Source organism: Squalius cephalus (genome assembly GCF_949319135.1).
Source record: "Squalius cephalus genome assembly, chromosome: 15".
Classification (NCBI taxonomy): Eukaryota; Metazoa; Chordata; class Actinopteri; order Cypriniformes; family Leuciscidae; genus Squalius; species Squalius cephalus.
Window position 1 is genome coordinate 35,691,893 of NC_137136.1, and position 20,909 is coordinate 35,712,801.

The window sequence follows — 20,909 nt, forward strand, 5'->3', positions numbered from 1 at the left end:
AGTAGTAGGGATGCACGCTATACCGGTACTGCAAAAATACCGGTATATATTATATTTCAAACGGTACAATATCATAATTTTGCTCAATTCAGTATTTGATGCGCTGCTGTTTCGAAGTACACTGCTAGGCGTCAGTGCGCTACCCAAACTAATGCGGGTCACGCAAAACCGGCAAACGGTGACAACAGAGGAACACAATGGATCAAACAGATGAAGCTCATTCTACACGCCCAAAATTAATAAATAAAGAGAGCAGCAGTAGGAGTGAAATATGGCATTGCTTTGCCTTCAAAAGTAATGATAAAGGTGAAGCAACAGACCTCAATGCACCACTCTACAAACGCTGCTTTAAATTTGTCACGGGAGGCAGTACATCAAATCTGGCTAAGCACTTGTCACTTGCTCATCCTGACTTGTTCAAAGAGTTCAGAGATCCGACAGGTGAGTCCATCATTCAACTGATTTAATTTAGACTTTTATTCACAACACTGATCAGCGCACATACAAAAGAGCTTAAAGGGTTAGTTACCCCCTAAAATGAAAATTCTGTCAGTACTCACCCTCATGTTGTTCCAACCCCGTTAGAACTTCGGTCATCTTCGGAACACAAATTAAGATATTTTTTATTAAATCTGAGAGCTGTCTCACTCCTCCATAGGCTTCTAAGGCATTATAACTTGCTGGCCCAGAAAATGTATTAAAGACATCATTAATATAGTCCAAGTGACTACAGTGGCTCAATCTTAAGTTTATAAAGCGACGAGAATACTTTTTGTGCGCAATAAACAAACAAAAATAACGACTTTATTCCACCATTCATTTCCTTCTTTCTGGGCCTTGAGTTTTTTCACGTAGTAAAACAGCGCAGTGCTTCTGTGTTGTACGTAACATGCATCACACACATGGCCAGCGTCGGGCCAATAGTGAGCCTACGTGTGACGTACAACACAGATGCGCTACTCTGTTTTACTACTTGAAAAAACTTGAGGCCTTTGTTTTTTTTTGCACACAAAAAGTATTCTCGTCGCTTTATAAACTTAAGATTGAGCCACTGTAGTCACTTGGACTATATTAACGATGTCTTTAATACATTTTCTGGGCCAGCAAGTTATAATGCCTTAGAAGCCTATGGAGGAGTGATCCAGCTCTCAGATTTAATCAAAAATATCTTAATTTGTGTTCCGAAGATGAACGAAGGTCTTACGGGGTTGGAACAACATGAGGGTGAGTAATTACTGACAGAATTTTCATTTTTGGGTGAACTAACCCTTTAACAATTAAATATGATACAGTAAACACGAAGGGCCCTATCTTGCACCCAGCGCAATTGACTTTGTACACCGACGCATGTATCATTCCTATTTTGCACCCGCGCAAAGCGCGTTTTTCCCTCCACAGAAGCACGTCGCTAAACTAGGGAATGAACTTGCGCTCCCTGGGCGGTTCAGCGCAAAAAAGGAGGCGTGTTCAGGCGCAAACGTTCCTTCATGCTATTTTGCAGGTTTAGAAAACAGTTGCGCCACTAACCAGGAAAAAATAGTTTAAAGTCAGTGGCGCGTTGCGCATGTTATTCATATGCTATTTTAAGGGCGCATGCTTGGCCATAATCAATGTAGCGTGTGCACAATGCGCATACACTTTGCTTCTCTCATCTACACAGAAGCAGCAGTTTTCATTTTTGCAAATCATACATTATTACGATAGATAGATAGATAGATAGATAGATATACAATTTATTATAAAAGCATACATCTAGCTTACACATTTACCCAAATTATCATATGCCTGTTTAACCGAAGTTAATTTGGGTGGGTTTCTCCATCCCCAACGTCCCTGACGAGAACGTCGGTCTCCTCGGCTGTGAACCGCTCGTCGTGTGCGTCTGGCAAATCCGCCGTTATAATAGGAATCCGCTTTAGAAAAAGCGCGCCTGCTCTTAAAGGGAATGTGAGATGACGCTCTGATTGGTTTATTTGACGTTACGCCCAAACCACACCTATGAATAATGAAGCTACTTCAGACCAACCCATTTTAGATTTGCGCCTGGCGCAAGAGTCATTTATCCCGCCGGGAAAATAGCAACAGCGCCAAGACCCGCCCACAAAGTTACTTGCGCTTTGCGCTTTGACACTTGCGTTTCAGATCGTTAAAATAGGGCCCGAAAGCTCAAATGTGCTTGCATGACACGCTAGAACCAATGAAGTTTAGGTCTCATCATTATTGCACTTTCAAACAATCATATATTAATTGAATTTGAATGAATAAACAGATTAGTGATATTAATTGTAGTATTAGTGATAGTAAAATTAATGGCATATTACTGCCGCTGTGGCGACCCCTAGAGGAATCAGCCGAGAGAAAAAGAGTAATAGTAGTAATATGGATATTACTAATATTAATGTTAGAATAACACTTTACAATTAAGCTACATTTGTCAACATTCATTAGGTAAACTTACCCAACAGTATTATAGCATTTATTAATCTAGATCAATCAGTAATTATTATTTAAATATACTAATACATGTTTAGCATGTTAACATTACTTTATGCAAAGCATTAAACTAATATGAACCCAAACACAAACCAAACAGTAATCAAACCAAGATGAATAAATGCTATAAATGTTGATAATTCTCTCTTGATGCATGACAGCTAATGGTTTACATGTCATTTCATTATTCTATTATTATTCTATATTAATCTATTATTATAGATATTAACCCCCTGAGGTCGGCTATAATGCCGGCGCGATAGGCTCGCTTTTTTTTCCTTATCAGTGAAAACAAATAAATAAAATAAAATATTTCTTTTTATCTTATATGCTTGTGTTATACATCAATCGATCCTGTTAAGTGTGTATTATTTTTGTGTATACTCACAATAAAAACAAAGTGTTGTGCTTTTCGCCAAATAAAGAAAAATAAACATGATGCGAGTTCTGCCTTCTCTCTGTCAGTGAAGACCATTCTGAAACGCGTCCGAAAATGAACCATAACTCAGCGAATACTCAGTCAAACAGACATACAGACACACAGGCATGAAGCTTGAATTCTCTTCTTTTAAATGAAGTAATTTATATAAAAAACAAATATTCTCATCTTGTGAAATCTGCATTAAAAGAGAGCGATTCCAATCGAGCTGATTAGAACTCATTCAGATGTAATGTGACCCCGCCCACGGAGAGCGCGCGCTATTCAAACGCAAATGTCTGAGGCAATTCATGCAAACTGTGAACGCCCACATCAGCTGGAGAAAACACATCAGATCATTGTACTTGTTTACACAGTCTCGCAGCGCTGTGAGGAATAATACTATAATGGAAAATTTACCTCAGAAGTACGAGGAGCAACAGATCCGAGGCTATGGAATAATGTAGTAAGTTTTTTTTTCGTTCTCAAGTGCGGCGCGTATCTGTGCATGAATGAATGAATGAACGACAGAGATGCCGCTGTTTACCACAACTGGCAAAAGACGGTTTAAATTTGAATCGTTTCTGTCTGTGAATGTTTCGCTTTTAGCAAACTGTATTGCTATAGGCTACTGAGTAAAAATCGAGTGAAATATGTTGAAATAAAATGTATTTGTATAAGCAACGTATTAAACTGCAAATTAACATTTATATTTCTTATAATAAAAACGAAAGTTACTATGTTACAGACATATGAGAGACACCATTTCATTGATTAGTTTTGGATAGATTATACATTTTTACTGTAAAATATCTGCCACCTCAAATAAGCTTTTGTTTGCCAATTTTTGCTCATATGTTAAATATAGTATGTTTTGTCAAAAATAATCAAATAATATGTTATAGTGTTTATTCCAATGTAGCCTAGGCTATATTCAAGTAATGAATCCTTAACTTTGAAATATGTATGATATAGATGATATAGAAGGTAGATGTAAACAAACTAATAAAAGGTAAATATAAGCCTTTTCTTTAAAATAATTTTTTATTGTGTTTTATTAGTGACAAATTTGGGGAGAGGATAAATATTCCAAAACTGAAAATACAGTATGAGAATTAACTGCACAATTACTAGACATGTTTTCCTTTTGATATTATAGGCCAATTTGCAAGCACAATTTGTGGAAAAATACAAAAAACACGAGATGCTTCCAACTGTTGCTCTTGCATTCTTTCTTGTGACACACCTGAATGAATGGCTCATTAAGTATGTGGGCCCCATTGTCTCCAGGTGCGAACCACTAAATATGCATGATCGTTGACGCCCACTCCGCATATTGCCTTTTTCAGACAGAAAGTGTTTTGCAAAATTTAAATCAATGCATTGTGTTATGTGAATGATTAGGCAGGATAATTTTCACATCATTTTGAAGAAAAAACTCTAGGCGATGACATCCATTAGTCAAAAGTCTTATTGACACATATTTAGAATGTGTTTTATGGCCTTATTTCAGAAACTTTAGTTTTTAGTTTTTTCAATAACCATGCATAAACATTATTCTCTCAAAATTACAAACATGTACATACATGGTGCTCACATATGATGGTAGCCCTGTTTGTGCTATATAGAGTGAATTTACACCTTTGCCATTAATATGTTTATAAGCAACTGAAAAAAGCAAAAATGTCAGGGCATGTCAGAACATCTCAAGGACCCCAAAAACACCTTAGACCCCAGAGGGTTAACCTAATTTAACCCCCTGGGGTCGTCGGTATTGCCGGCGATACCAGCTCACTTTTTTTTTATCAGTTCAAAAGAGATTCATTTTGCTCTGTTGACTTTGATATTACAAACAAGTTTCGGTAACACTTTATTTTGATAGTCTGTTCGTTGAGACTATACTAGTTATTAGTAGCCATTCAGTAGCTGGTCAACAGTGCATCAGTTGACATTCAACAACACTGTTTCAACTGACACGTAACATACGTTCAACTGACTGCCTATAGACTATAAGGTACTATTCAAGTGTTAATCTACAGATTTTACAAAAAAGTGCCTGTTGACTGTCAATGTTATTTTGCAACAGGTTATTAACCAATTGGCGACTAACTTTCAATTGTCAACTAACTTTCTGTAGATTGAGTACTAACAACTCAAGATCAATCTGTCAGTTAAATGTCAACAGTCATGTCAGCATATGAAGTATATGATACTGTATATCCTACTCAAGGGGTCTCATGTGCATCAAATTAGTGATTATTTTAGCTGATTTAAAACAGTTTTTAAAAATGTTTTAACCATTTGTAGATAATCTGTTGATAGTCAACTAAAGATTACATGTAGTTGCTTATTTGTTGCTTGTCAACAAAGAAATTGTTTATGATCAGTAGACTATTAATAGACATTCTCAACTAAGCGTAAGTAGATATATTTTAGGACTATCTAATTAAAGTGAAAAAGAGTTTATATCAGTAGAAAGTCTATAACCTATCAACAGATTAATATATTGTTTATGATCAGTTGACTATTAATAGACATTATCCACTAAGTGTTAGTAGATATCTTTTAGGACTATCTAATTAAAGTGAAAGACAGTTGATATCAGTAGAAAGTCTATAACCTATCAACAGATTGCATACCTAACCTGACTGAAGTAGAACAAACACTTTGGCCAGCACATCAGAGAAAAAAAATCACTTTTATAAAAAATAAAAATAAAAAAAAATACAACCCATTAAGGATATCACGATCACATCTGAACCATCTGATTATGTGAAAACAATTATATTGAGCATTCCAAATGAGAAAACTCTCAATAGTCTACATCATTTCAAATGCCGAGGCCAATATCAAAAGTTATAAACAACAAATAACAATAATTATTAATCATGACAGTAAGTTTTACAGAAAATCGCATTTATTAAATGCAGTTTAACATTATAGGCCTAACAGTTAAGTTACTAATTTAAGAAATAATCTCTGTTTCTGCTGCAAACTCGCTTGGGAGGATTAACAGACAAGTCTATAGTTTAAACCCTTAACAATACCATCTTTAATCGTTTAACCATTTTGTAACATTTAGTTTATTTAACGTTACGGTGAGACACAAAAGGCATTTTCTCCTATAGAACCATAATACACCAAAACACAATATAAATTAACAAAATACATAATTTTTATTAGCTAACGTAATGTTAGATGTAATCCAAATCTTTATAATCCATACGCAAGCAAGAAACAGATCCAAATTCAGCCCTTCATCCACATCCAGCGATCTCCATTCTCAGCAGCGACCGTAAATGTAAAATCCCGCGCTCGTGATGAATTTAAATAAAAAAATTGTGCCCTCAAGAAGCGTTACGACATGTTTTACGGCAGTGATATCAAACGCTCATTGGCTCTCGCCTGCTTCGTCACAGATTGCAGCATGCCGTGTTTCAGTTGAAACAACATTGAAATGCAGAAGCGCGCGCGCCGTCTTCACGCAGAGGGAAGCTGGGTTAACATTTTCATGGATTAATGAAAAAAATAAATTATTATGATTACACATCTGTTGTTTTTCTTCATAATTTTAGCCTGCATAGTTTTAAGAAATGGTTATGGGTAGATTTAGGGGCAGGAGTAGGATTAATGTTAGTGGCTCAAAATATATTTTAATGTTATTAATAAAACTGGCATTTCCCTACACATCTCTGTCAATAAAGTGTTTTATTCTTTTTATATTCTGTATAAAATGAGTAATTTATATTTAGGTTTGGGAGTAGGGTTAAGGGAACTTACATTTATCTATAAAACAGTATAAGGGAAATTATACAGTTTTGTTGACTAGATTTGGGTACAGTTTTTACTGTAGAATATACTGCCACATCAAATAAGCTTTTGTTTAGCAATTTCTGCTCATATGTTATATATATATATATACTATTTTTGTCAAAAATAAAGTCATCAACTAAGATGTTAGCTGTTCCAATGCTGGCTATATTCAAACTAATTAATACATATGATAAAATGTAGACCTATAATAAAAAATTTTTACAAAGAAAGAGTACACTTGAAATATTGTTGAAATTTTAATTATTGTTGTAATTGTAACCTTTTTAATAAAATAGCAAAACATATTTACAAGATAGATGTAAGCAAAATCTTAAATGGTCAATATAAGTCTTCTTCTAAATATATCTTTTGTCCTTGCATTGTGGCTCAGTCAGTGTCACACCTGAATGAATGGCTCATTATGCAGAGTGGGTGGGACATTGTATTCTCAGGTGTAAACCACTCCTCCTTCACGCCCCCCTCGCATATTGGCTTTCCAAGCAAAACCTGTTTTACACAATTTAAATCAATGTATTGTTTTATGTGAACGATAAAGCAAGACTATTTTCACATAATTTTGAAACCAGAACTCGAAGCGACAACATCCATTAGTCAAAAGTATTGTGGACACATATTTAGTATGAGTTTTGTGGTCTTATTTCAGCAACTTTCATTTTTATTTTTTCCAATAACCACGCATAAACATTATTCTCTTAAAAATCCAAACATCTACTGTATTTACCCGAATATAAGACAAGGTTTTTGTCCTAAAAATAGGCTGAAAAATGGGGGGGTCGTCTTATATTCGCGATATAGACAAAATCACGGGGGGAAAGGGAGAAAGAACAACTGAATAAATATGAAATAGTGACTGAAACGCGACCCATTAAGACAAATGATTTTGGCTATACTTGCATGTAAAATTAGAGAAGCAACATATATATCTGTGTTTAACTGAATTAAAACGCTGCTCCTCTCTGCCGCGCGAGACGCAGAGAGAGCGAGCGAGAGAGAGCGAGAGGTGCGCTAGACGCAGAGAGAGAGAGAGAGAGAGAGAGAGGTGCGCATGCGAGACGCAGAGCGCAAGAGAGAGAGAGAGAGAAAGGTGCGCGCGCACGCTGGAAGAGAGAGAATGAATTATCACTGCAATTTTCAAGTAAAATTATTTTCATGTTGAAAACCAGATTTTTTCCACAAAAATCTCTTTTTGTCCCAAAAATAAGTCTGGAAAATGGGGGGGTCGTCTTATATTCAGGGTCGTCTTATAGTCGGGTATATACGGTACATTCATGTTGCTCACATATTATGGTAGCCCCGTTTGTGCTTTATAGAGTTAATTTACACCTTTGCCATTATCATGTTTATAAATAACTGAAAAAAGCACAAATGTCAGGGCATGTCAAAACATCCCAAGGGCCCCAGAAACACCTTAGACCCCAGAGGGTTAATTGTATCATTTCAGGTTTTTTTTTCTTTCCAAGATCAAAATTTAACCTACTGTTTGTTCCCTGACTGTTTTTTGTATTTTACATTTTGATACTTTTTGTTTGCACATTCGGTACTGCAGAGTTTCAAGCAGAGTTTTTTAATAAAATTGTTTCAATTCACTTAAATTTTGAGGCTGGTTATTTGTCACCTGTGGTATCGATTTAGTATCGATACCGAGGTATTAGGTTCTGGTATCGTTCCGAAGCCAAAATTATGGTATCGAGCCATCCCTACAAAGTAGTGAAAATGGATGACCTGCTTCTGCTCTACGTTACACAAAAACTGAAAAAGAAAAACAGGCGCTTTGGGTACACTATATCCTTAAAAGACGAGTCTGTCGTCTTTTGAAGACAAATTTATTCATACTTTGGAATGAATCAATATCAGTTTGCTGCATTTACACGTCTTTTACCAGCAGATGTCCTCAGCATGCTACGTCCCGAGCGCATCTAAACAGTGAATCTAGATAGTCTAGTGCAGACTAATCTAACAGTGAATTTAGCTGACGAAGTCAATAGTGGAATAAAACAACACCCAGTCAACACCTTTATATATATATATATATATATATATATATATATATATATATAGGGGAATTATATATATATATATATATATATATATATATATATATAGGGGAATTATATATATCTATATATATATATATATATATATATATATAGGGGAATTATATATATATATATATATATATATATATATATATATAGGGGAATTATATATATATATATATATATATATATATATATATATAGGGGAATTATATATATATATATATATATATATATATATATATATAGGGAGGGCTGGGGGAATTAATCAATTCCTTGCGATTAATTTGAGATGTTTAACGCGTTAAAAAAAATAACGCAATTAAAATAACGCAGTTGACGCAGCACTTTTTTTGCCTCGTTTTAATGACTTCCTGTTGCGGCTGCTATACGAAAATATGCCGTTCCGCCCCTCCGTGTTCGGCGATCAGGTTTCATTCTTGCGCAGCTTTCATGAGCGGGTCTTTTCCGCTCTGTGAGTGTGCCGTGCTCTCCGTTCCGTGTGTGTGTGTGTGTGCGCGTTCTGCTCTGTCGTTAACTCTGCTCTGCTCTGATTCTAAGTTTAAATATTGATGATTACAAGCTTGGGGGAAATGCAATTAATTGCAATTAATTACAGCAAATTGTGCAATTACTTAGTTAATTTTTTTTTAATCGATTCCCAGCCCTAACATATATATATATATATATATATATATATATATATATATATATATATATGTATGTATGTATGTATATATATATATATATATATATATATATATTATATATATATATATATATATATATACACACACACACACAATGCCTTTTTCACTGAGGTAATTTTGGTACACTATTTGCTGCTAGCCTGCATAATGATCTCATCGTTAATACTTCTCGCCATTTATTCCAAGGGTACGACCGATTGCTTTCCATATATCCATTTTTTAACATATCCTCGGAAAGGGGCTTGACTTGTCAAACAGTGGTGGATTTTTCTGTACCTTGGCGATTAACTTCTCCACAATGTCGTCTGTCATTTTAAATGCACAAGCCCTTTAAATTAGAATGGATTCTGATTGGCAAGAGCACAATGATAATCATTAATAGACTGAAACTTATAGGATTTGAACCTAGAATTATTCAGTTCCAATCTAGATCATTAAACTGCTGTATATCAATAACAATTTCATAAAAATCAAATACTATAAGAATAACTTTTATAGAAGTGATATACCTGACATCAGGAGGCCATTTGTCTCCACTCTTAAACTTTATTGAGTCATCCATAGAGCGGTTACTCTTCACAGACACACAGCTGGACTCTGGGTTTGAGCTCTTCTTCTGGACTGAACTGGAACAGAGAACATATTCAGTTTAATCCTTTAGATTACTGTGTTCATTCATTATGAGAGGAACCATTTTAATATAAACACATTCATCTTTCAACTAAAAGCACTTTATAATATTTTTATCTAACATTTATGTTAGATTCAAAATAAAAACAGGCAAAAAATTATATTTTTTTGTGTAAACTTTCTCTAGGTTCTGTGATGTAACACAATATTAAACAATGCTTGTTAAAAGTACCTGCATACTAGAGAAAAATCTCCATCTCTGGATCCTTGTGAATCAGCCATGATGAAGCTGCAGGAGAATCTGATTTTGAGTTTGATCTCCTCCACTGACTCTGAATGAAGAAACATTCAGACACTAAATTAAATGATTAAATTATACAACCTTCATAATTTCGCTGAACATATCTGGAGTGTGGGAGAAAAGGATCATGTGACTGAGTTAACTCAAGCTCATTTGGCCTTTTCACACACACAAGTCGACCGTTAGATTTAGAATTTTCTGAAAAATAACCGACACCGAGAAACGCTGATTGAACATGTTTGGGTGAAAAAGAAAACAAACCCCGACCCACATCGACACACACTGATCCGATAAATAAAATAAATCAACGTGTTTGTTGACGTTTGTCTGCGAGGCGTGAATTGGCCTATACATGTTTACACATAAAATGTTAAACTTCTGGAGAATCACAAACATTACCAAACACAAAAGAAACATTGAATTGAAAGAAAACCTTTATTAAAGATTTAATATCAAACAATCACATAAAATGTCCTCCAGAGATTCATATTAATATAAGAAAGTCACAAATGAACACTCACCTTGATCAAACTTTTACAAGATACAGGATCTCAAATCCTCCAGCTTTAACTTCATAAAACTACACATAAATTCCTTCTTAAACGTTGATAAACACGTTGATCCTCTGTTTTTTCCGTATCGTATTTCGCATTTTTCCTGCTTAAAATGGCGACAGGAGAACTTACTTTCACTTTCTATGTGTGACGAGAGAGAGAGAGAGAGAGAGAGAGAGAGAGAGAGAGAGAGAGAGAGAGAGAGAGAGAATTTGAATTTTTAACGAAACATTTATTTTACAATTCTTACAACACAATTCCAATATAAATATAACCACAACAATACATGTCACATTAGTGATATATATTGTAGCACACAAGAAAAAAATAAAAGATCATCTACAACAAAACAAACTGCATCATTGTGACACCACTGATTTGAAAAATACGTCAAGTCCTTCATCATCTTATAGAATTTAAAATCAATCCACACTCTTGATTTTATCCTGTTTTTTTTAAATAGACACAACTTCACATCCTTCTGACCCTTCAATTTTGTTCTTCCTGCTTAAATATATTGCCATTTTTGCTTCACCTATAATGAAGTTTAAAAGTTGACATTTTATTCTATTTTTTTGCTACATACCGGTAACCAAGAATAAAACTCTGAACAGTAAAACATTCATTTAACTTGTTAAACAACAATTTAAGAAAATCAAAAAAATAACCCAACCTTGAACACTCCAAAAAAAAAATAAAAGATTGTCTCCCTTTTTTTACAAAAAGGACACCCATTAGACACATTAGGATTAATAACACTTATAAAAGCATTGACAGCAACTGCCCCGTGTAGAATCCTCCATTGAAGATCCCCCACTCTTTTTCCCAAAGGAGGTTTATACAATACTCTCCACACAGGTTTTATACTCTGATCCAAGCTAAGTTTGTCTCTCCAAACAGTGTCTACTCTTCCATCTAAAACCTTCTTATTTAAAACTTTAACACAGTTTTGATACAATTTCTTACGGTCAGCCTCGCGAATTCTTAAATCTTCCAAGTTCTCCAACATCCCCCCATTAGCTCCTTTAAGATCAGGAGTAAAGAAAACTTCAGGAAAAGGATCTTTATTGTTTGGAGAAACGTTCCCTTCCCCATAAATCACAAGTAGAAGCTTTTCTTCCATCGTAAGTCTCTGTTTTGAAACCTCCAACAATTTTCTTGCCAATCTTTCCGACTTTAATTTTAGACCAGATAACCAGGAACCTGGGTGTGCTCTTTGATACCAATCTTTCATTTGAAAGTCACGTGTCTAGTATCTGTAAAACTGCATTTTTCCATCTTAAAAATATATCTAAATTACGTCATATGCTCTCATTGACAAATACGGAACAATTAGTTCATGCGTTCATGACCTCAAGGCTAGATTATTGTAATGCTCTACTGGGTGGTTGCCCTGCACGCTTAATAAACAAACTACAGCTGGTTCAAAACGCAGCAGCTCGAGTTCTTGAACCAGGAAGTATGACCATATTAGCCCAGTTCTGTCAAAACTGCACTGGCTCCCTATTAACATGGCATCAATTTTAAAATATTGCTGATCACGTACAAAGCACTAAATGGTTTAGCTCCGCAGTACTTGAGCGAGCTCTTAAAGGGATAGTTCACTTTGAAATTAAATTTTGGTATGTTTTAGCTTACCTGAAGGGCATCCAAGATGTAGGTGTCTGTTTTTCCCCCAGTAGTTTCAATTTTGATATTTTTAGGTCAAACCGTTCTTGTTTGTCAGTCATTTCATGCAGGTCTATGGTCACCACCTCAAAGAGCATGCACAAAGTCCAAATTAAAACAATTCCCCATCGTCCAAATTAAACAATTCCACATGGTAAGTACACATTGACGGCCTAAGACACGAAACGAGCGGTTTGTGTGAGAAAACGAACAGTATTTATATCGTGGTTATCTCTTGAACACAGCCGCCAAATGATCTGAGGGCGCGGGCGGGTATAGATATATACACTAGATGTCGCCTTGGCTACGGTTTCGTTCCAATGAACTGCAGTAGCCAAGGCGACGTCTATTGTATATATCTATACCCGCCCGCGCCCTCAGATCATTTGGACGCGGCTGTGTTCAAGAGATAACCACGATATAAATACTGTTCGTTTTCTCACACAACCCGCTCGTTTCGTGTCTTAGGCCGTCAATGTGTACTTACGATGGGGAATTGTTTAATTTGGACGATGGGGAATTGTTTTAATTTGGACTTTGTGCATGCTCTTTGAGACAGTGACCATAGACCTGCATGAAATGACTGACAGACAAGAACGGTTTGACCTAAAAATATTAAAATTGAAACTGCTGCGGAAAAAAAGACACCTACATCTTAAAACATACCAAAATTTTATTTCAAAGTGAACTATCCCTTTAACGCATTATAGTCCTTCACGTCTATTGCGATCTCAAAATTCCGGCCAGTTGATAATACCTAGAATATCAAAATTGACTGCTGGCGGTAGATCCTTCTCCTATTTAGCACCAAAACTTTGGAACAGTCTTCCTACCATTGTCCGGGAAGCAGACACACTCTGTCAGTTCAAAGCTAGACTAAAAACACATCTCTTTGACCTAGCATACACATAATACATTATAGACTTCTATAATTCAATGTTAGGCTGCATAGATTAGGTCAGCTGGAACCGGGAACACTTCCCATAAATCCTGATGTACTCGTTACATCATAAGAAGAATGGCATCTACGCTAATTTTAGTGTCTTTGTTTATCCCGAGGTTTTTCCGCAGCCTGCCGGATCCAGGCCGTATCCAGATCTGATGAAGGCCCTTCGCCTGGACCCGATGACAGCGCAGTGCTGAAGTGCCAACTAGTCTCTCCCTATGGAGGAGGATCCCTTTACCACTCTACAGATAAAGCATTGTCGGGAAACTCAATTCGCGTATCTACCCCGAATTGATAAAATAAAATAAAATTCTGTATCAAAAATTATAAGGAAACACCAGTACTTTGTTTAGGCTTGGTTTGTAGGGAATTACAAACCTGCGTACATATATTCAAATGCACATAACTATAGAACCAATTCTTAATGCGCATCTGAACGCCATCAGCGTTTCTCACAGGTTCGCGTTTAAAGGTCCCATGACATGCTACTTTTTGTAGGCTTTAATATAGGCCTTAGTGGTCCCTAGTACTGTATCTGAAATCTCTTTCCAAAAATTCAGCCTCGGTGCAGAATTATAGCCACTACAAGCCAGTCCCAGAATGAGCTTCCTTCAGACAGGCCGTTTCGGTGTCTGTAGCTTTAAATGATAATGAGGAGGAGAAAGGCGGCGCAAGGTGGAGGGTGGGTGTGGCCTTGACCATCTTGCGCAACAGTACCATGCATGTTTACGTTGGATAACTGTTATAGCAATGGCACAAAGACACGCAGTCTTTCAAGCATTTCCGTTTGACCCAGAATCTGATCCGGATGGAGAAGCAACGGATGAAGAAGTTGCAACTCAGCGGCTCCAGCAGGACGTTTCCGAATGGTTAGTTTAAAATATTATGTCTGGATACGGTACTTTATTCGGATGGTTTACAGTTATTATCATGTAGCTAACGCTAACCTAACTTACTGTTGCTGTTTCATGAGAGATCTGGAACGTCTGTATTTATCTTATTACAATTACATCAAGCTTTACATCTTGAAATGCGGATATCGCGCGCGCCATATAACCAACAGGAAAACGGTTATTCAAATAACAAAGAAGAGTACAACACTCGCGTTACAGTGTGTGTATTCACACACATAAACTGCATAGCTGCATAGCTAATGTTACAGCCACATTCTATGTGTAACAATCTAGGTAACCATAAACAGTAAAGCAACACACTTATATATCATTAGTTGACTTACTTGTCCGAGGTGTGTAGCTGAGCCAAAGAGAGTGATCCAGACTTTAGTTTCAGACATTCAGCAAGCCCAGCTCTGTATTGACCCTTCGGTGTTCATTTGTACATCCAATTATTGAGCAATTGTTATGCTTCGCTCGCTCAAAAGCCATGATATCTCTCGTGGACAAACTAAAATCACGCGCACGCGTTCCTACTTCCTAGCGCATTTTCTCATGGGCGGAAAATATTTTCTCTGGGCAGGCAAAGCAGAGAAAGGGTAGGTAACATTTCCTCCTTATGACGTCATAAGGAGGAGATTCAAGATCAGCGCGTATGAGCCTCCATTTTCTAAAAGGCAGAGAAAGATAGCAAAAGCTCGATTTACACCGACTGAAATTTCTAGAAACTTGGGGACCATATACAGGCTAGGGGAACTCATATTAATGTTAAAAAACCTCAGAAAGTGAAAATTTCATGTCATGGGACCTTTAAAGTCTGTGTAGAGAGAATTGGGTCGTCTTAGCGGCCCCTAATTTAATAACAAATGATTGTTGCAATGGAAGCGAATCAATCATAACTAACCTTAGCTGGAAAATAACTTTACTAAAGAACCGCTATAAAGCCAAAACAATCTCTGTTACCATAAATTATACGTTTATCTCTGTAAAGCTGCTTTGAAACAATCTACATTGTTAAAAGCGCTATATAAATGAAGATGACTTGACTTGACTTGACCAGACGCTACCCCTTGTGAGTTATTTAACTCAGCACCCCCCTCAGCTATCAGATCACCCAACTAAACCTTTTTTGAAGAACACATTACATTTTCAAATCCACATGCAATTTCATTACATACATCCAACCTGGCTCCAAACACAGTCGGTTCTTCTAATAACCAAAATAACGATGGCTCAGAAACCTCTCTTCTCTTTTTAAAAAAGCTCCACACTCTAAAAATCCCCTTATAAAAAGGTGTCAGTCCATTCAGTGAAATCTTGTTAGAATCCATTAAAAACAAAGTCCAAACCCAGACTTCCAGCTTGTCTTAAAATAGATCCAGCAACGTTTCTCCAAACCTGATCCTCTGGACCTGTTAAAAGTCTTTGAATGAACTGTAAACGAAAGGTTGCTCCTCTGCTGACCAGGTGTATCAGTCCTTGTCCCCCTTCCTCTCTAGGAAGATAGAGTACACTCTGCGGTATCCAGTGAAGTTTAGTCCAGAAAAAATCCACTATTACAGCCTGCAGTTTTGCGAGAAGTCCACTTGGCGGCTCAGCCACCAGATGATTAATAATTGTCACACGTCCTCTAAAGGACTTTTTTGGCCACAACCATCTCCATTTTTCCAGACGACATTTTGTTTTTTCCAAAACCCCTTCCCAGTTTTTTTGCAACATTGAATCATCTCCAAGATAAACACCCAAATATTTAAAACCACTTTTTTTCCACTCAAGTCCACCAGGTAGTTTAGGAAGGCATCTACCTTCCCATTCTCCGGCTACAATGGCTTCACTCTTACACCAGTTTACTTTAGCTGAATACAATTGACCAAACTCATTTAAAATGACCTGTAAAGTGTTTACCTCTTCTTGATTTTTTATCATAACCACAATATCGTCAGCATAAGCTGATAACTTAATGTTACACCTAGATTGCGGTATACTCCACCCATCAATGTTTGCCCTAATCCTTAACAGCAGAGGTTCAATGGCTAAAGCATACAACATGCCAGAAAGTGCACACCCTTGTCTAATACCTCTTGCAATTTTAAAAGGAACACTCAACCCTCCATTAATTTTGAGTATACTCTCAATGTTTGCATACAACACCCCAATCATTTTAATAAAATCCGGGCTGAAACCAAACTCACTCAGAGTCTTCCAGAGGTACTTATGCTCAACCCGGTCAAAGGCTTTTTCCTGGTCTAAGGAAATAAGGCCAAAATCTAAACCCAATGATCCAGAGATGCCCAAAATATCCCTAATTAAGATCGATCTATTGGGAACACAGTATGTCTGGTCTATATGTATGACCTCACCAATCACTTCTCTCAACCTGACTGCTAAGGCTTTAGATAGGATTTTTATATCAGAGTATAAGAGTGACACAGGTCGCCAGTTCTTTATGTTTCTGAGGTCTCCTATTTTCGGTAACAGGGTGATCACTGCTCTCCGGCAGCTTGTCGGCAGCGACCCTCTGGTCAAGCTGTCATTAATCACCTCCAGAAGATCATCACCCAAAACTGCCCAGAGTGATTGATAAAACTCAACAGGAATTCCGTTGATCCTTGGAGCTTTCCCGCACTCCATACTCTTTAGGGCGTTATACAGGTGCTGTTCATAAAATTAGAATATCATCAAAAAGTTGATTTATTTCAGTAATTCCGTTAAAAAAGTGAAACTTGTATATTATATAGACTCATTACATGCAAAGTGAGATATCTCAAGCCTTTATTTGTTATAATTTTGATGATTATGGCTTACAGCTTGTGAAAACCACAAAATCAAAATCTCAGAAAATTAGAATATTACATGAAATCACACAGTAATTACACAGTAATCCCATGGTCATTGAACCAGGTTTTGGTTATTTTGGCAGTGTGGGCCGGTGCAAATCCTGCTGATTACCCAAAACTTTTCTTTAAAAAAAAAAACGTTCTAATTTTGTCAAGAACTATAAAAAATCGTCAATAAGCTCATAATTTGTGCTAAAATAGTCTAAATGTTTAGTTTTAAAAACAAATTTAAGAAGCTGGTTACAACTATTTTGATGTTTCTGCGCAAATTCAGCAGACAGTGGTTCGGGTTTGTTCTGATCAGAGCTCGTGAGCGGAGAGCGCATTTCTGAATATTCCGCTCTGCTCGCTCATTCCATAGGGTCGCTCGCTCAACCCAGAATGGCCTGCTTCCTGGTTCGAAAATATGTGGAATAAGGGCTGCCTCCGACTTAAAAAAAATTCTAGTCGACTAGTAGCTGTTCATTTAAGCCATTTGTGGACAAATCGCCTGTATATTATTTTAATTATACTACTTAAATAGGCTATATAGCCTACACAGGATGATGAGCGTTTGTAATATCCGCACTCAAGCGCACGACCGAACGCTTAAAGCTAGCCAAAAACAACTCTAGCCTAAAAGTAATGATTATGAATGTGTCTAAAATAGCAAGGAGACATTTAATTATTTATTAATAAACTGGTGTTTTCTTTGTCGCTGCAAAGATGAAGTTGACGATGCGGACTCGCCATGAACGCCAGAGAGAAATGCACATTTCATATGGATTTCATAATCAGAGAGCCCATTTCTTTTGGTTTTGAATATTTTCGTTTAAAAGTAGACATGTCAAGCTTTCTATAATAGATAGATAGCCTATATTTCTCAAATCTGTGAGGCACAAGCTGAGTTTCGGCGCCCTTCAGTTCACGTGCAATGCGATCATGCCGGCGCCTTATTACATTGTCTGCTATATATTTTCTTCTTATTTTAAATACAGGCAATTGGTTGACAAAACATTGATCAAAATTAAGATACAATTTATACAAAACGAAAATCTTTTAAAAAGAGTCTTTCTACAAAACAAAACTCATTGAAGTGGTCAAAATCATGTCTTACATGTCATGTCTCCAGACATATTTGCGCATCTCATGTAGGGATCGACCGATATGGATTTTTTAGTGCCGATGCCGATACCGATTTTTTTCCATCAGCCTTAGCCGATGACCGATACGGGCTGCCGATTTTCTTGGGCCGATATTTGGAGCCGATACTGCTTTTGCTCACTCAATTTAAATCATAAAAATGACACAATGATGATAACAAATGTTACAAGTCTCAATTTAAAAAAGGAACATTTATTGAACTTAAAAAAAAAAAAATTGACAAATATTAAAAACATGTGAGGTAGAACAAGTAAAAAAAAGTTCAGTGCTAAAATTACTGAAAATAAATATTTAAGCATAATTCAAATTCTTTAAGTAAATTCTGAAAATAAATATTTAAGCATGAATAAAATAATTACACTATTGCACACAGTAGCAACAAGCAAGCAGCATAATAAACGTTTGTCGTTGCTATGCAGCCATGAACTGCGCTCTCCACGATGACATGGAGGAAGGATTAATTTATTTCCTGCCCTTTACGACTACATATATTTATGGAGATGTGAAATAAAAACCCGCCCTGTCCAGCTATGATCAGCTGTTCGGCCAAGCTTTCGATGCTGTCGTATTATTCCACCACGTTTGCGGCATTCTGAAAAGTTGAGATGTTTTTATCTCGATGCGGCACGGACGCGCTGGGAAAAAAACGAGTGCGTCGCTTCCATTATGCCTACATTTGAAATAACGAACTTGAGCGCGCAAAAGACGCGATATGTGAACAGGCCCTAAAAAATGTAGATGTTTTCATCTCACCACGGCATAGGAGCGCCTGGACTAACGAGCACGCTGCATCGCATGCGTGTCACAACCGCGTCGCTTATTTTATGAGCACACGTCCAAACCTCAGCCAGGTGGTCGCTGAATAAAACTCCCACAAATATCACGGAACAACGTCGGCATTATTTAATCCTATGACCATTGTTTGTAACAGCTGCCGTATGCATATGGATAGCCTCAAACTTAGCTATTTGCAGCTCCCTAAATACAATGACAAGCAGTTTTATAGATAAGCCATTCGCGGTTTCCATTTGGACCCACAAACTTGCTTAGTTGCACGCACATATAGAGCAACGTGTTTCCACTTTTAAAGTGTATGTCAATATTTCAGCTAAGTCAAACAGTTAAAAGATGCTTTGAAAGTTTAAAACTTGCCGTTGTCTTGAAGAGGCTTCCAGCACTCTGCTAGTGTGGGAGGGGCAGTGCATGGGCTGCACGTGAACTGCAGCGTCTCCAGCAACACAGAGCTGCCTGCGGACGCCTGTCTGTAAATAATGCCTGGGAAAAAAACTATCGGCGAACGCGGCATTTATCGGCCGACCAATATTCTCATGATGTATCATATCTTTCTCAGCGACCAGCGCCGTTGCTAGGAGGGCGCCAGCGCCTCTGCCTCGAGAGTGGATGATAGCCCTGAAGACGCCTAGCAATGGTATACCTTTAGTGGTAGTATTCCTTTAGTTAAGTTATAGTCAAGAGTCTTCGTAGAGCACTAAGAGACAACGCCAGGTATGATGCGTAATGGAGATTACAAAGCGCTCTTCTTTGGTCAGAACCATGGAGAGGGATCGCGGATAGGTCCGTCCTATGCACCAACACTTTTTACAATGCAACAAAATATTTAAAGAGCATCAAGCTATTAAAATCTATATTATACGCACAGATAATACTAGTCAGTAATTTTTATTAGTTTAAACAGTGATTGGATAACGTTTTTAATTTAACGTTTTTATTTTAAGGCCCACCCACAATTGGTCTGGCCCATCCAAAACTGAAATCCTGGCGCCGTGCCTGTCAGGCAGTACAACATATGGAAATTTCACTGGGATGACTCCAGCCTAAAGGGGTCAACCAACAGTGACGGCAGAGCGGGCTCTGCCGAGGGAAGACACAGGCTCACCGCAGGGAGCCGTACCGTGGAATAATACACATATGGGATCACCGTAGGGGGTCGCAACATATGGACCCCGCCTAAAACAAGTTCCACTAGTGCATATGAGTGATAGGCCTGGCTTCGGACGCTCCGCCACGTCCAACGCCGCAGGGTATGGAGGAACTCAACATGGTTCGGTTTGGTGAACTCACTGGAGCAAAATTGCGCACGTATCCAGTCCGTGGAGGGGAATGGCGACACTTCGAACTGTGCTTACGGTGAAGCTGGCTTCATGTGAAGGGAGCCCACGGGAAGCAGCAGTTCGAAACACAGGATGTGTATAGGTGTTGCCCAGCCCCCAACTCTATTTAATATCTGTTCAGAGAAGCACTGTATGCCAACGCATAGGAGGGAGCAGTACTCTCACTAAGGAGGAGCTCACCGCCCAGGCGGGCATGTGCAGCTTGGGGTTTCTCACCAAAACGAAGGCAACCACTTTGAAGTGGGCCAACCTCTGCTTGGAAGCAGCCTTCCCTTCTGCTGGTTTCCCTAACAGATAGAGCTGGTCTAAGGTAT

General features: G+C 37.4%; 1 protein-coding gene across 1 annotated transcript in view; it reads right to left on the reverse strand.

The window, feature by feature from the left end:
- LOC307172575 (NLR family CARD domain-containing protein 3-like) overlaps nucleotides 1–11,125 on the reverse strand; it is an 81,625-nt gene extending 70,500 nt beyond the window's left edge. Inside the window, exons 1-3 of the mRNA XM_079895078.1 lie at nucleotides 10,944–11,125; nucleotides 10,354–10,453; nucleotides 10,001–10,117 (exon numbers count right to left, since the gene is read on the reverse strand). Of these exons, the coding sequence (XP_079751204.1) occupies nucleotides 10,001–10,117; nucleotides 10,354–10,403 (167 nt within the window). The 5' untranslated portion in view covers nucleotides 10,404–10,453; nucleotides 10,944–11,125. The remainder of the gene's footprint in view (nucleotides 1–10,000; nucleotides 10,118–10,353; nucleotides 10,454–10,943) is intronic.
- Nucleotides 11,126–20,909: the final 9,784 nt, after the last annotated feature.